The sequence below is a fragment of the Nannospalax galili genome, unplaced genomic scaffold, assembly GCF_000622305.1.
Source record: "Nannospalax galili isolate Female #2095 unplaced genomic scaffold, S.galili_v1.0 scaffold742, whole genome shotgun sequence".
Lineage (NCBI taxonomy): Eukaryota > Metazoa > Chordata > Mammalia > Rodentia > Spalacidae > Nannospalax > Nannospalax galili.
This window is the reverse complement of record NW_008347401.1, coordinates 28,920-44,321: the sequence shown is the minus strand read 5'-3', so window position 1 is coordinate 44,321 and position 15,402 is coordinate 28,920. Positions and strand designations below refer to the sequence as shown.

Below are 15,402 nucleotides of genomic sequence, written 5' to 3'. Positions count from 1 at the left end.
CAAAGGCAAATCATTGGGTGATTATAAGGACCAGATACCTAAATGTGTATGGTGATCCACAGGCAGTGCGGAACTTTTATTTCACTAACTCTGAATGGATTTTTGTAAATTATCATGTAGTGTAGTTCTTTAATGCTGAAGCTCTGATACTGAATCAGGATCTTTGGACATGTGTGATTACAGCCAACACATTCAACAAGTGTGCCTCAGTGAATAAACAACTTAGAAACCGTTCAATGAGAAAGTCTGGTTCAAGTTCATATAATATACATTATGCGTATGTGTAAGAGAAGTAAGAGACATAAGCAAGGAAAAGACTTCATTATAATATTATTATGATATTTATAATTCCCATTATACTAATACACACCATTTTAAGATGTAGATGAAAATTACATATGTTCTTTTGTATTTTAAATGAATAAGTTTTACTAATACTAATTACATTTTCATAAATATAACTGATAATAGTGGTGGTATAACATACAAATACTTTTTATGTGCTTATGAACAATACTTGGATTATATTAAAACCTACATTTCAAGTGAGTTTTCCATCTTTAAGTAAAAGCTGTCTATAAAAGATGGAACTGCAGTGGGCTTCCACCCTGCTGTGATATATTTTACCCTGCTTTATTTTTGTTTTAATCTAACATTTTAAAACTTAGGACAAATGTTTTCCAGATTGGGATAACTATGTTTGTCATTACTGATTATAACATTACCTAGATGCAACTCTTAATATAATAACAACCAGGACAACATGATACTCTCTGTATTTTATTAACATACCAGGTACAACTGAACACACGTTACATGTGTGAATTATTTTAATCCCCACTCAACTTTATGAAATAATTTCTTTGGAAATGAGAAAATTTTAAGGTCACAAGCTTGGTGAATGGAGGAGCCAACTTTTGAGCCCAGTCAGTCTGAGTCTATGACTAACATCTTGAAGAAAACCAACTTACCATGAAGATTTAATAGGTCACATATGTCCCAAACATATTAAACCATAAAAATCTCATTTGTCCAAGTATGGGATGAGGAAGAGGTAGAAGTTTAAAAAATGTGATTTTAGAGGATTACATTTTGTGCTAGGTTGATAAATTATTCCCAAAGATATAGAAATATTCATCTCTATAATCTGTGTTTCAATGTATAGTAAAAGAAGCTGAAGATGTGGCTAATGATATGGATATGAACACATTGCTCCAAGTTACCCATGATCACTAAATAACTCCACTAGTGGTTTTACTTATGAGAAGTATTGAGGAGGGTGACTTCACACAGAAGAGGAGGGGGCAAAGTGACATGTAGACTGAGGTCGGAATGATGTAGCTTGTAGAATATTATCTTCAGTTCATTTTCATATCATGCAAAATTAAATGCCAAAGGTTTTTCTTTTCCGTTGCAGTCAGCATTGTAATGAGCATTGTGCATGTTTTAAGAATGCACACCCACACGGGATTTTCACAACGGTACATAGTCTGTACTGGAAGGCTTCATTCAATTTTCTAGTTACTATTAAACTCTTCTCCAAAATGGTTGTGTGAATTTACAAGCCCACAACAATACACAAGATCTTTTATTGCTCTATTACTTCATTCACAACACCACTGTGAGGCTTAAAGTTTCCCAGTGAATAGATATAAAGTGCATCTTTGCTGCTTCTTCGCATGCCTCATTACTGCTGAAGGCAAATAGCTCTTCATGCATGTTAATTGCCCTTATTTCTTCTGTGAATTTTTTTGACTTTATATTTGACTTAGTACTAAGAGTTTCTTAAATATTGTGTTTGACAATGTTTTATGTTAAATACTTTTCAATCCAATTCTTAGTTTGCTTTCCTATATATGGAACTCTTGAATTTTAGTGTAGTAAAATTTATCTTTTTTTTTTAATTTTAGTTTGTGTTTTCTGATTTTCTTTCAGAGATGTATCTATATTGGTTAGCTTTTCCTCGCTGTGATGAAATACCATACCAGAAACAACTGGAGGGAGGTGAGACTTATATTGGCTCACAGTTTTAGGGAACACAGTCTATGGTGATGGAGATGGCAGAGCAGTGGTAGTGGCTTGTGACTGTGCAGAAGGAGTATGAGGCAGCTGGATACATCACCTCTACAACCAGGAGATAGGAATGAGTGCTGTGCAGCTGGCTTCTCCTCCCTTTTTATTTAGTCCTGTACTCCATCCTATGGGATGGTACAACCCACATCCAGAGTATTCAATTAATGTTGTCTGGAATAGCCCTCACAAACAAGCCCAAAGATATGCCACACTAAAGTCTTTCTGTGTTTCCTTTTCTTTTTTTTTTAAATGTTTTAATTCTTTTGAGAATTTTGTTCAATGTATATTGACCATATTCACCTCCTCAAATAATCACAGATCCAACTCCCTCCCTACCAATCAAATTTTGCTTAAAACACAACAAGTTCAATTTGTGTTATCCATATACTCTTGGGTGTATGGCCATCCACTGGAGCGTGCTTGAAATACCAGAGACCACCCCCATAGAGAAAACTGCATCTCCCTTTCCCAACCGTTACCAATTGCCAATTGTTTCTCAGCTAGGGGTGGGGCTTTGTGCCTCCCTCCCTTTGCATGCTGGGATTTTGTTTGTCTTGAACGTGAGCAGATTCTTCATATGCTGCCACAAGCACTCTGAGTTCACATGTGCAACTGCTCAGTTGTGCCCAGAAACACTGTTTGCTTGTAGTTATCCACTGCCTATGGCTCTGACAATTTTCCATTTCCTCTTCTGCTACGATTCATGAGCCACTTGGGGAGCAGTGTGGTGTAGACGTTCCATTTAAGGATGAGAACTATAGGACTTTTATTCTCTGCACATTGACTACTGTGGATCCCTGGGTTAATCACAGCTACAGGGAGACCCTGTCTCAAAAAGACCAAAAAAAGAAACACCTCTTGAGGAGAGTTGAGCAATGCAATGATTTATGGGTACAATGATAATTCATTAGGAATCATTTTAGTGCTATTTCCATTTAGCAGAATAATAGTGGTAGGATCTCCGTTAGGGTCTATGACCTATCTAGTTACAGGTTCTTGTTCTTAATAATGGTGCCAGGTACAGTGTGCATGTTAATTGTGCCAACATTGTTGCCAACAACTACCCTGAACAAAATAAAAGCCTGACTCTTAAGATAACTTTTTAGGAGTGGGCCCAAACCGGACGTGGTAGTGCACGCCTTTAATTCCAAGCACTGTGTAGGCAGAGGCAGGTGGATATTTGTAAAATCAAGGCCAGCTTGGTCTACATATTGAATTCCAGGGCAGCTGAGGCTGCAGGGAAAACCTGTCTCAAAAAATAAGAGTGGGCCCAAACCCAGAAGACACTCATTCCCCCAGATATCTCTCAGATCTGTGCCTATGGGCTTGCCACACTGATACATTTTTTACAAAACATTTTGCCACTTCCTTGAGGAGTACAAAGTTTAAGTTCGGCTCCTCCCTTATCTCAATAGATCACCTGACCTAGGTCCCCAGTGTCTCATTCATTGGTTTTTGTCAATGTCTACTGTTTGCAATGGGTGCATGGCTGCTTCCAGGACTTTGGTAGGTTAATTCTCAAACACTTATCCATTCATTCATTCATTCATTCATTCATTCATTCATTATCTTTTTTGAGGTGAAGTAAGAAATTGAGGTTGCCAAGGAAATGCCCTGGTCATCAGACCCAAGAACATGGTTCTAAAAGTCATTAGTCCTGATCATGTCCATTAGTAAAAATTGTTCCTGCAATATTTACTGCCCATCATGTGCAGTGGGCAGTAAATCCAATCAGAACATGGATGATTTCTCTCAAGTATTTGTGTCATTATTTCACTGGTGGGCATATCTTTCCAGGCCAGTTATTACTATGGCCTTCAGGGTTCACAGCTGGGTAAGATTACCAGTATTACCCTGATACCAAACAAGACAAAGATTCCACAGAATTAGAAAATTATAGGCCATTCTCTCTGATGAACATAGATGCAAAATTTCTCATTAAATATTTGCAAAATGAATGCAAGAGCATGTCAGAAAGACTGTCCACTATGATCATGTCAGCTTCTTCTAGAGATACAAGCATGGTTGGTTGATCATATATTCACCACATGAACAGGCTCAAGGACAGAAACCCCATGATCATCTCATCAGATGCAGAAAAGGCCTTTGATAAAATCCAACATCTCTTTATGATAAAAATTCTAGAAAATCTAGGGATACAGGAAACAAATCTCAACACACTAAAGGAAATGAACAAGTCTATATCCAGTATTACACTAAATAAAGAAAACTCAAAACATTTCCACCAAAATCATGAATAAGACAAGGATGTCCACTCTCTCTATTCCTATTCAAGATAGTGCTAGAACAATAAAAGACCAGCTGGGGGTATCACCATTTCTGATTTTAAATCATACTACCAAGCCATAGTAATAAAAATAGCATGGTAATGGCATAAGAAAAGACAAATTGATTAATGGAGGTGAACTGAGGACCTGGATATAAGCCCACCTGCATACATCAATTGAATTTTTTACAAAGAGGTCAAATGCACATTGGAGAAAATAGAGCACAAATGGTGCTGCACAAACTAGATAAGCATATGCAGAAGAATGAAACTAGATCCTCATCTTTCACTCTGCATAAAGTTCAACTCAAAAGTGATCCAAAAACTTCAACATAAAACCTGATACCCTGAATCTGAGAGGAGAAGGTAGAGAATACTTATAAGTACAGGAAACGACTTTCTGAATGGAACCCCAATAGCACAGGCACCAAATCCAACAACTGACAAGAGGGACCACATGAAACTAAGAACTTACGTACAGCAAAGAACACCATCATTCGAGTGAAGAGGCAGCCTGTAGAAGGCGAAAAAGTCTTTACTGGGTATATATCCAACAGAAGGTTAATACCCAGAATATTCAAAGAACTCAAAAATCTAAACAACCCAATTGAAATAGGGGCAAGGCACTAAACAGCAAATCCTCAAGAAGATGAAGCATGAATCGCCGAGCAATATTTTTATTCTATCTTTTAATTTTTTTGTGTGTATTTCATACAGAACATCTTAAACAGTCTTAACCATCTTTACATCCCCATCCCCACTGGCACCCTCCCACAGCCTTGCCCACCCACTGGAGCCCATATCGCTGTTGCTGCCCACTGTTTGTCAGTGCCCCCATCCATTCCCCAGTAGAAGTCCATCCCCTGAGTCTAGGCAGCTTATCTAGAGTCCCTTGTTTTATTTTTTTAATGTTCAGCATCTTTAGATATCAAGGAAATGCAAATAGAAGCCACTTTGAGATTTCATCCTATTCCAGTTACAATGGCTAAGATTTAAAAAAACAACAAAAAAACCCAATGAATGCTGGTGTGGATATGGGGAAAGGGACCACTTATTCACTGCTGGTGGGAATGCAAACCATTGTAGTCACTATGTAAATCCGTGTAGAGATTCAAATAAAAAATTAAAAATAGACCTACCAGATGATCCATCCCTACAACTCTTGGGAATATACCAAAAGGGCTCTATATCTTTTTATAGATATACTTGTTCATCCGTGTTCATTGTTGTCATATTTACAAAGGTCTGGAAACGAAAACAACCCAGATGGTTATCAGCTAATGAATGGATAATGAAAATGTCATACATTTCCACAATGGACCATTATTTAGCTGTTAAGAAAAATGAAATTGTGGAATTCTCAGGTATGGATGGAGCTGAAAACAATCATCCTGAACTAGATAACTTTGATCCAGAAAGTTGATATATGATAAAAGTACAAACATCATGCCTTTTCTCTCATAAGTGGGATAGACCTTAACAAATGACAGAATACAGAAAATCCAGTGTGAGGGGTAGGCTATGAGAGGCTGATGGGGCAGGGGTATAAAGACCCTGAATGTCAAGGAGACTTTTATCTCAGTAACTCACTGACACCTAAAATCCAACGGATCTCGAACCTGATTCTTACTCTGAACTTTTTAAAAAAGTTTTTTATTGAGCTTTTGTAGTTTTATATAATAATTCTTTATCAAATTTAGGGTCCCGTCGCCCATCCATGGCTCCCATTCCCCCACTGGATCTCATGTATTCTGCCATACACGTTAAGTTCCATCTAGTCAAGCGTTTGTACTCAGATGTCCTTCAGAGTAAATTCGTCCACCAGAGTCTAGTCAGCCCATCTAGAGATCATATATAAGGCATACTCTCCCTCATCCAGCATTAATCAGGCTCCAAGAGTTCTCGGTCTAGGGCAGCCCACCACCCATTTCTCTCCTCCCCTCTGGGCCTTGTTTAATTGAGCTGGCATGGGTCCTGTGCTCGATGCCACCATTGCCACAGTTCACATGTGCAAGCTTCCAGTGGCCTGAAAACCTCTGCTTCCCTGTGTTCATGAACCAGCCCTGGCTCTTACAATCTTTCTCCCCCTCTTTCACAATGGTCCCTGAGCTGTGGGTGGGTGATGTTCAATATAGAAGTCTTATCCCAGGATACACACTCTGCAGTCTCTTATTCTTTAAAACTTGACCAGTTGTGGTCTTCTGTGTGCATCACACTCTGTTGTATAAGGAAGCTTTGCTGATGATAGATGATGGATGCATTAGTTTTCTCTCTACCCCTTATTCTGCTGTTTCAGGAGCCTTAGGTGGAGAGGTTCAACTGTAGATGTGTCACCCAGTACTTGGCATTTCTCAGACGTATATTCTCTGTGTCTAAGCAATTGTGGAATTTTGCAGTAGCCTCTGTTGCAAGAAGGAGCTTCTTTGATGAGTGGTGTACGGTATGCTTGTCTCTGCATATAAGGATCCATATTTAGCATATGGTAAGAAATTTCATTTGTCTAGAGATATGAATGAAATAGGGTTTTCTCTAGAACCAGTGTTCTCACCTGCCATGTGTATTTGCCTGAGTTTACAGTGCCGCTCATGAGTGTCACTCCCACTGAGAGGACGTTAAGTCCAATTAGAGAGCTGTTGATTGCCCCCAAGATAATAGTGCCACTACTGGACTGTTACAGGTAGTTTGTCATGCTGGTGGTTTAGGGCTGGGTTGGATTATCAAATTGTTTTTCTCCCTTGACAGTTTGCATATTATCATCTAGCCTCATGATAGCTAAACTTCGGGTAGAAGGCCTCCAGATCAGTTCCTACTCTATTTCTCTAAGTCCTGTATCTAAAGCATGTCCTGTCTTCAGCAGTAAGGTCTTATCTACTAGTTATGGGAAATAACAAAGAGGTTTGGAAATAGCCTGTGTTATGCTGGGAGTCTCTTGGACCACTCTCACCAGCCATTCAAAGGGAGATCTCTTCTGTCTGGCACTGTGTTTCTTGCTAAGCAGTTTCCAAGTATACATATGCACTAACATTTAGACACTGTACGTGCATTTCTCATGGGGTTTCAGGAGCATCGCATTTCCCTCTGGGTTTCCTAAACCCCAAAGATTCATTCATCTCTATTCTTGTCCCTCCTATTCAGCATCTCACCTCCCTCCCTAGTTTAAGTGTGTCTACTGTCTCCCCCTAATAACATCCACCTTCCACCATCTCCCCCTCTCTTGACTCCCCCCACAAACCTTGGCCCCTTCCATGTCCCTACCTCCTCTCCAACTCTCCCTGCCAAACATTCCTACTTTCCCCACCTCCCCCCCTGGTAACAACTATTCCCTACTATCCCCTTCTTTTGCGTTGTATCTTTTCCCTTACCTCCATGTACCCTTTCCATTTTCCTGACTTCTGGTGTTACATCAGAATAAATATACTCATATATAAGGGATTGGTGCTACAGTCCCCAAATGAGGAACAACATACACCACTTGCTTTTCTGAGTCTGTGTTACTTCACTTTGTATAACACTTCCTAGTTCCATCCATTTACCTGTAAATTTCATAATTTCATCTTTTCTTACTGCTGAGTAGAACTCTATTGTGCAAATTTGCCTTTTCATTATCCATTCCTCAGTTGAGGGGCATGTAGGTTGTTTCCATTTCTTAGCTATTGTGAAGCAGCAAACATGGATGTCCAGGTATCTCTACAGTACGATGAGTCCTTTGGGTATATGCCAAGGAGTGGTATTACTGTATCATACGGTAGGTTCCTTTTTTAGTTTTTTGGCATTCTCTACACTGCTTTCCATAGTGGTTGCATTCCTATCAGCAGTGAATGAGTGTTCCTCTTTCTCCACATCCTCCCCAGCATTTGGAGTCTTTCATCCTCTTGGCAAGTCTGACTGGGGTAAAATGGAATCTTAGAGCAGTTTTTTTGTTTTTTTTTTTTTTTGCATTTCTTAATTACTAAGGATGTTGAGCACTTTTTAAGGTGCTTCTTAGCAATTTTTACTTCTTTGTTTGAGAGCTCTCTGTTCAGGTCTATAGTCCATCATTTTATTGGGTTGTTTATTTTCTTGTTTCTTTCTTTTTTGAGTTCTTTGTATATTCTGTATATTAATCCTCTGTCAGATGTGTAGCCCCTGAAGATTTTCTCCCACTCAGTGGTTTTCCTCTTCCCTTCCTTGTTTGTTTCTTTTGCTGCACAGAAACTTTGTAGTTTAATGTGGTCCCACTTTTTGATTGTTGACCCTAATGCCTGAGCAGCTGGTGTCCAATGATTTAGAAAATCCTTTCCTGTGCCTACATCTTGGAGGGCTCTGCCTATGTTTTCCTCTAGCAGTTTTCAAGTTTCAGGTTTTATTTTGAAGTCTTTGATCCATTTGGAGTTGACTTTTGTGCAGAGCAAAAGATAGGGGTTCAGTTTCATTCTTCTGCATGTGGAGATCCAGTGTTGCCAGCACCAACTGTTAAAGATGCTGTTTTTCTTCCATTGTGTGTTCTTGGGACTTTTGTCAAATATCAGGTGGCTGAATTTGCATGTACTCATGTTTGGGTCTTGTGTTTCATTGACCTATGTGTCTTTGTGTCATTACCATGCTGTTTTTATGACTATAACTCTGTAATATCATCTGAGATCTGGTATGGTGATCCCTCCAGCATCGTTCTTTTTGCCCAAGATCGCTTTGGCTGTCCAGGATCTTTTGTGATTCCACATGAGTTTGGATGTTTTTCAATCTCTGTGAAGTATGTCATGGGTATTTTGATTGGCATTCCATTGATCTATAAATTGCTTTTGGTAAGATTTTTTTCACAATATTATTTTTTCCAATTCATGAGCATGGTAGGTCTTTCCATCTCCTAGTGTCTTCCTCTGTCTCTTTCTTTAGAGATTTGAAATTTTCGTTGTAGAGATCTTTAATGTCTTTGGTGAGGTTTATTCCTAAATATTACTTTTGAAGCTATTGCGAATGGGAGGTTTCCTTGAATGCTTTTTCTGATTGCTTGTTATTGGTGTATAGAAAAGCCACTGATTTTTGTAAGTTAATTTTGTAACCTGCCACTTTACTAAAAGTATTAATCATTTCTAACAGTTTTCTGATGGAATTTTTGGTCCTTGCCTTCCTCCTTATTTGAGTCAGGGTCTTGCCACTGTACACACCAGGCCAGCTGGCCACGGAGCTTCTGTTGATTCCTCTGTCCCCACCTCTCATCTTACTGTCGACTCAATGTTCCTGCTACCATATCTGGTCATGGGTGGCTTCACAGGGTTTAACCTCAGAAGCAAGGTTTTGCTCACAGAGCCATCACCCAGCTCTATTCATGCATTCTTGCCCTGAAGGACACTCAGCTTGTTGCCAGTTTCTGGCTGTTATAAATGCACCACTGTGAGCATCTGCTTGAAGGACATCTTGCCAACAGTTTCGTTCTCCCAGGGGAAAACACCCAGGAGTGCAGGGGCCGAACCACACGGTCATGGCATGCTTTGTTTTTAAAGGCAAACAAGCAAACAAACACTAACAACAAAACAAAAACAAAGAACAGAAAGCTGTGACAAACTATTTCCAGGAGGTCTGAGCCATTTTCCTTTTCACTCACAGTCACAAGTGACCAATTTCTGCAGATTCTTGCCAAGATTACTTGTTGTAACAATATTTTACATAATTTAAGACATTGTGGTTTGGGTTTGTATCGCCCTAATGGATAAAAAAACTGAACCTTTCTTTAAAACTGTTTGCTGTGTGGATATTAACTCTGGTGAAATACTGTGATGGCATTCTATTTTCTAATTAAATTATTTCTGTTGATTAATTATTGTTTTTTGTTTGTTTCTTGGTCTCTTTGTCTTTAAGAGAAAGAGATAGAGAGTGAGAGACAGAGAGATAGCAGAGAGAGAGAGAAAGGGAGGGAGAGAGAGAGAGAGAGAGAGAGAGAGAGAGACTCCCTTAGCCCCAGTTGGTTTGTAACATGAGAGATCCGCATGCCTCAGTCTCCCAAGTGCTGGGATTAAAGTCATGTGCCATCATATCTGGCCTAACTATAGTGTTATGATCTTTAAGAAATATTGTAGATAGTGATCCTTTGCCAGATACATGGCTTGTACATATTTCATCTCTGTTGTTTTCTTTTGGGTCTTTTAATATGATCTTCACAGTATAAATATTGTTTCATTTTGATGAAGACCATTTCTTATTTTAAGAATCATTGTCTTCTCTTTCCAAGTTTAAGAACACTATGAGATTCAAGTAACTTTTCCTGTGCTTTTATCTAAAGAGCTTAAATTTTAAATTTTATTCATAATTCAAGATTGATTTTGAGTCAATTTTTATGTCAGTTAAAAAAAAACCTAAATAAACAAAAAATACTTCCCAACAATAAAAAAGGTTTAACAATTAGATAATTGTAGGAAAGGCAATAAAATATAAAGTAAAACATTTTTTAAGTTATTAAGTTAAAACAGTAATAGCCCTAAATGCAAGGTGAGAGAGTAGAAAACACATGGAATAAAAATAAGTTGAAAAGAGAAACCAAGTAAAAGATAAAACACTGCCCCAAAGTGGAAAAAAGTATAAACGAAGTTATACACATACATTCAGGGAAATAGGAGATTAAAACATTAAAAAATACAACAAAAGTCCTGGAATTAGAAGGGAAAATGATGTAATAGAGCGGCTTCTGTCTGGGTCTTTGAGAACGAAAGACTGACAATTATATGCACACGGGACAGATCGTCAGCTGAATTTGTGGACTCTCATGTCTTCTTGGGTTCTGCTGAAGAGTTTATATTGCAAAAGTGTCTGATGGCCACCAGAGCTGTCCTCACAGTGGTAGTTTTCATTCTTTGAGTGGCCTCTGCTTGCCACACTTAGCTTTGCGTTATATGAGTTGGGAGATGATGTCACCTTGTCGAAGTTCCTCATATTGTACCCTCCAGAGTGACTGAGCTACAGCGAGGGGCCTCCCAAGGGAGTTGGGAGTGTGTGAACCAACCACAGCACTGGAATTGGCTGTGCAGGTAGAAGACCTGTTATTGGTCCTGTAAGACTAAGTGCTAATATCCCTACAGGAGGGCTACTCCTGTGGGTGTCTAGCATATTTGAACTATTCCCAGCCTCAGCTCAGAGCTACTAAATTCCAGAGTAGTTTTCAGTTTCTGAGGCTGGTTTCCAGTTATGGAGAGTGGAACTCTCTTCTTACCAAGTTCCTGCTAAACCAGCCTTCTGCAGCCTACATTCCTTGGCTTCTCAGCATTCGGTCCCACCGCTAGCCACAGCTACTTTGCTGGGCCTTTCCCCAAACAAGGACTATGGAAAAGAAAATAGATTTTTCCAGACCTAGAGGTGTTCCTTGATCTGAAGTCCCTGGGGCAGTTTAGGTCTGAAGAATAGGTTCTCCTTGAGATGGGGTCTGGATGCTCCCCTCTGAGTCATGACAAATGGGGTTTCTCTTTGTTTGCTGGAGTCTCTGCCCCATCACAGAGCGAGGGGGATGCCACTGTTTGGCTTTGCAGTTCTGCGTTGCCAGTCTGCGTCTATTCTTTTCCAGCTTCCTTCCACTTTCTCCCTCGATTTCTGAAGGTTTTCTGTAACTCTTTGTGATGACATCCATTTTTTAAATTATTCTCTCTTTTGCCAGCTTACAGTGAGGCTACCTCTAGTCTGTTCCTTACCTGCAAACCTCTTTCTTCTCTTTTCTTTTCTATCTTGGTTTTTTTTCTGTCCTCCCCTCCTCTTCTCTCCCCTCATCTCTCTTTTGAGATGGATTGCATGCAGTCCTGGCTCCCTTCAAACTCACCATGTAGGCTGGGCCAGCTTTGAACTCCTTTTTCTCTTGTTTCTCTTGCCTCTGTCTCCTTAGTGCTGAAAATATAGTCATGTGTCACTGTGCTCAACACTGTTCTTTGTTATGAAGGAAAAAAGAAAACTGCGTGTGCTGGATAGCCTCAGTTGTCAGGTTGATAACCTGGGAGAGGGAAACTCAACTGTGGAATTTTTTCATTGAACTGACCTGTGGCCAGATCTGTGGGGCATTTTCTTGATTGTTGAGTGATGTGGGAGGGCCCAGCCCACTGTGGGTGGTGCTGCTCCACCACACCCTGAAAGTGGTCCTGTATTGTATAAGAAAGCAGTTTGAGCACAGGCCAAGGAAGCAAGCCAACAAGCAGCGTATCTCCATGGCCTGTGCTCCAGTTCCTGCCTCCAGGTTCCAGCTCTGAGTTCCTACCTTGGCCTCCCTCAGTGATGAACTGTGACCCAGCAGTTGTAAGATAAAATAAACCCTTTCTTCCCCAAGTTGGTTTTGGTCGGTGCTTTTATCACAGCAGTAGAAAGTTATTAAAACAGAAATTGGTGCCAGGATGGTAGAGTATTGTTGAGATGGACCTGATCATATATGTCTGGGAGGACTGTGGAAGTTTTAGGAGCTTTGGGCTGGAGAATTGCTTGGAACTCAGTGAGCTCTTCTGTAGGAATTTAGAAGATAATGCTGAAAAACGTGTAGACAATGGAGGCCTGGAATGTGAAACTTCCAAAGGAAGCAAAGATTACCAGGGCTGTTTGTGTGATATTTTGAATTGAGAATCTGTGGTTCCTGGTTGGCTGGAGCTGAAGAATCAGCTGTGATTAAGAAGAGACCACCACTACTGAAGTGAAGCCTTTCTCTACTGAGACAGTTGATACTGATTAGCTAGGGCTGAAAAATCATTGTAACAAAAGAGCAGCATCACTGTGGAAAATATCTTCTGGGAATTATTTCTCCAGGGTCAGCACACAGAAGCTATGGTCCAGAGGGGGCCTGAACCTCCAGCTCAAACTGCAAACAGGACTTGGTAAGAGTGTTCTACGTGGACCTGGTGTTAAAGGTGTGAAGGGGTCATAACAATTATCTGAGGCTTTGCGCCCTGAGAGGCCAGGAAAGCTCACTGGCAAAGCTGCAGCTTCAGTTTCAGTAGAGACCCCAGCATACTGGAGATGACAGGACCACGGGATGACCACTAAGGGCAGTGGCAGGTGTGGAGCGGAACTGCCTGAGCCTATGCGACAAACTGTGTGCTGTGAATGACAGAGCCAGAGAAGTGACGCTGTCCAAGCGTTTTGGAGCACAGAAGATTGTGAGTGAATCCAAGATGTCCAGCCTTTGAGCTACTTTGCTGGACTTTGGTTTTGCTTAAGTGTGCCTGATTTTTTCCCCTTTAAATTAGAAAGTACTTAACTTGTTTTGGATTTTACAGGAGACCACAGGTAAGAGACGTTTTTTTAAGAGACTGAGCTTTTAAAATGTTTGCATTTTTTTGAGGGAGGAAGGATTTATTTCAGCTTATAGTTAGAGAACACATACCCTATCATGATGGGGAAGGCATACTGTCTGGGACCCCGGCCCATGGACATGGTGCTGCTTGTACTTGGAGTGGGTCTTTCCTCTTCCATTAAACCTTTTTGGAAATATCCTCATAGACACACCCAGAGGTTTATTTTCATGATGATTCTAAATCCCATCAAGTTGATCAAGATTAGCCATCACTGATATTAGTTAGGTAAAATAAACCAGTTGTAAAAGAATAGTGTATCAACAAACTCCTATGTATGTATGTATGTATGTATATGTATATGTATATAGTATATAGGTTCACATTCATTTGAGATATTACAGGGATGGTGCTTATTAGGCTTGTGGGACAGAGAGAGGAGTGATGTCTAATAGGGACGGTTCCACTTTAAGATGAAAAACTTCTAGAAATAGATTGTGGTGATGTATGCACAGAGCCATGATTTTACTTAATGCTGCTGCACTGTACAGTTAAACAGTAAGTGTTATGCTGTATGCATTTTGTCACAGTACTAAATAATTTAAAGAGATCTGGCTATATATTTCTTCCCCCAAAGCAGTGGCTGTTCTGAGGAATGGCAACCATCATGGAAGTTGCTGCATCACTGTTCATTGTGACCTTCATCTTGTTCACAGTGACAACTAAGGTCATTGCTACTGAGTCTGATGTTGTTTCTCTAAAGCAGAAGATTCTGAAGTTTCTCTCTCCACAATTTTAAGGCATCTTGAATCACTTGATTTAGAGTCAGATGATATCCTGAATGGTAGACTCTGCTCTTCCTGCATGTGGGTGGGTTCCCTCAGACCCCATTGATGGTGTTTCTGATGTCACTTCCTCAGGCAGGCATACCAGAAAAGAGCTGCCAAGTTAGCAAAGAGCACCCAAAACTGAAGGGGCACATAGTTGATGTTAACGGACTGCAGGGGAGTCCATATCCTCCAGTTCATCTGCACTGCAGGCCAAAAGCTATTCCTCATCTTGACAGCAAAGGCATTGGCAATCCTTCCCTTCCAGCAAGTTCAAGGTGAGGAAGAACAGCAGCAGGAAGGCTGGTACGAAGAGCAGGTGATCCAGAAGGAGCCTCTTGACTGTGGCCAACCTCTGGAGGGATCCAGTGCTCCATGAAGAGGCAGAAGTAGTGACTCAGTGGGCCTGTGACAAAGAACCCATAAACTGCATATCTGACAGGCCCACTGACATCTAGGCTTTGAGAGTCTTCTTTTTCTTCCACTTCTCAATAATCTGGGCCAGGAAGTTCCCAAGAGCTGACAAAAATGCCCCGGGTGGTAGCTTTGGTGAGCTCTGGGTAAAGCTTCAGGAGCAGCAAGTATTGAGCACCGCAGGAGTGAGTGTGTGGCTTCTGACCTCAACCTGGACACCGCAGGCGCCATCGCAGTTCAGTCTCTGCGTAGTCTGGAACACTGACCCCACATTTGGCCCACTGGCGTAGGGCCTGGGAAGCGCCAAAATGTTTGAATTTTTTAAAGACTGTGGGACTTTTAAAGTTATACTATTTAATGTTGTAATATTAAGAATGAGAGCTTGCGGATATGAAATAGAAAGGTTCTGGTTCAAAATGATGTTTGTATGTCAAGTTGACAAGGGGTTGATTATGCTGGATAGCTTCAGTTGTCAACTTGATATACTTAGGTAGAGGGACCCTCAATTGAGGAGCTGTTTCCATTGGACTGACCAATGACCAGGTCTGTGGGGGCGTTTTCTGATTGTTGAGTG

General features: G+C 40.4%; 1 protein-coding gene across 1 annotated transcript; it reads right to left on the bottom strand.

The window, feature by feature from the left end:
* Nucleotides 1-14,495: 14,495 nt before the first annotated feature.
* On the bottom strand, nt 14,496-15,059 carry Pxmp2 (peroxisomal membrane protein 2). The gene is given in 6 exon segments (XM_017800848.1): nt 14,496-14,666; nt 14,668-14,767; nt 14,769-14,898; nt 14,901-14,940; nt 14,942-15,005; nt 15,007-15,059. Coding segments are annotated over 6 exon segments (558 nt in total).
* Nucleotides 15,060-15,402: the final 343 nt, after the last annotated feature.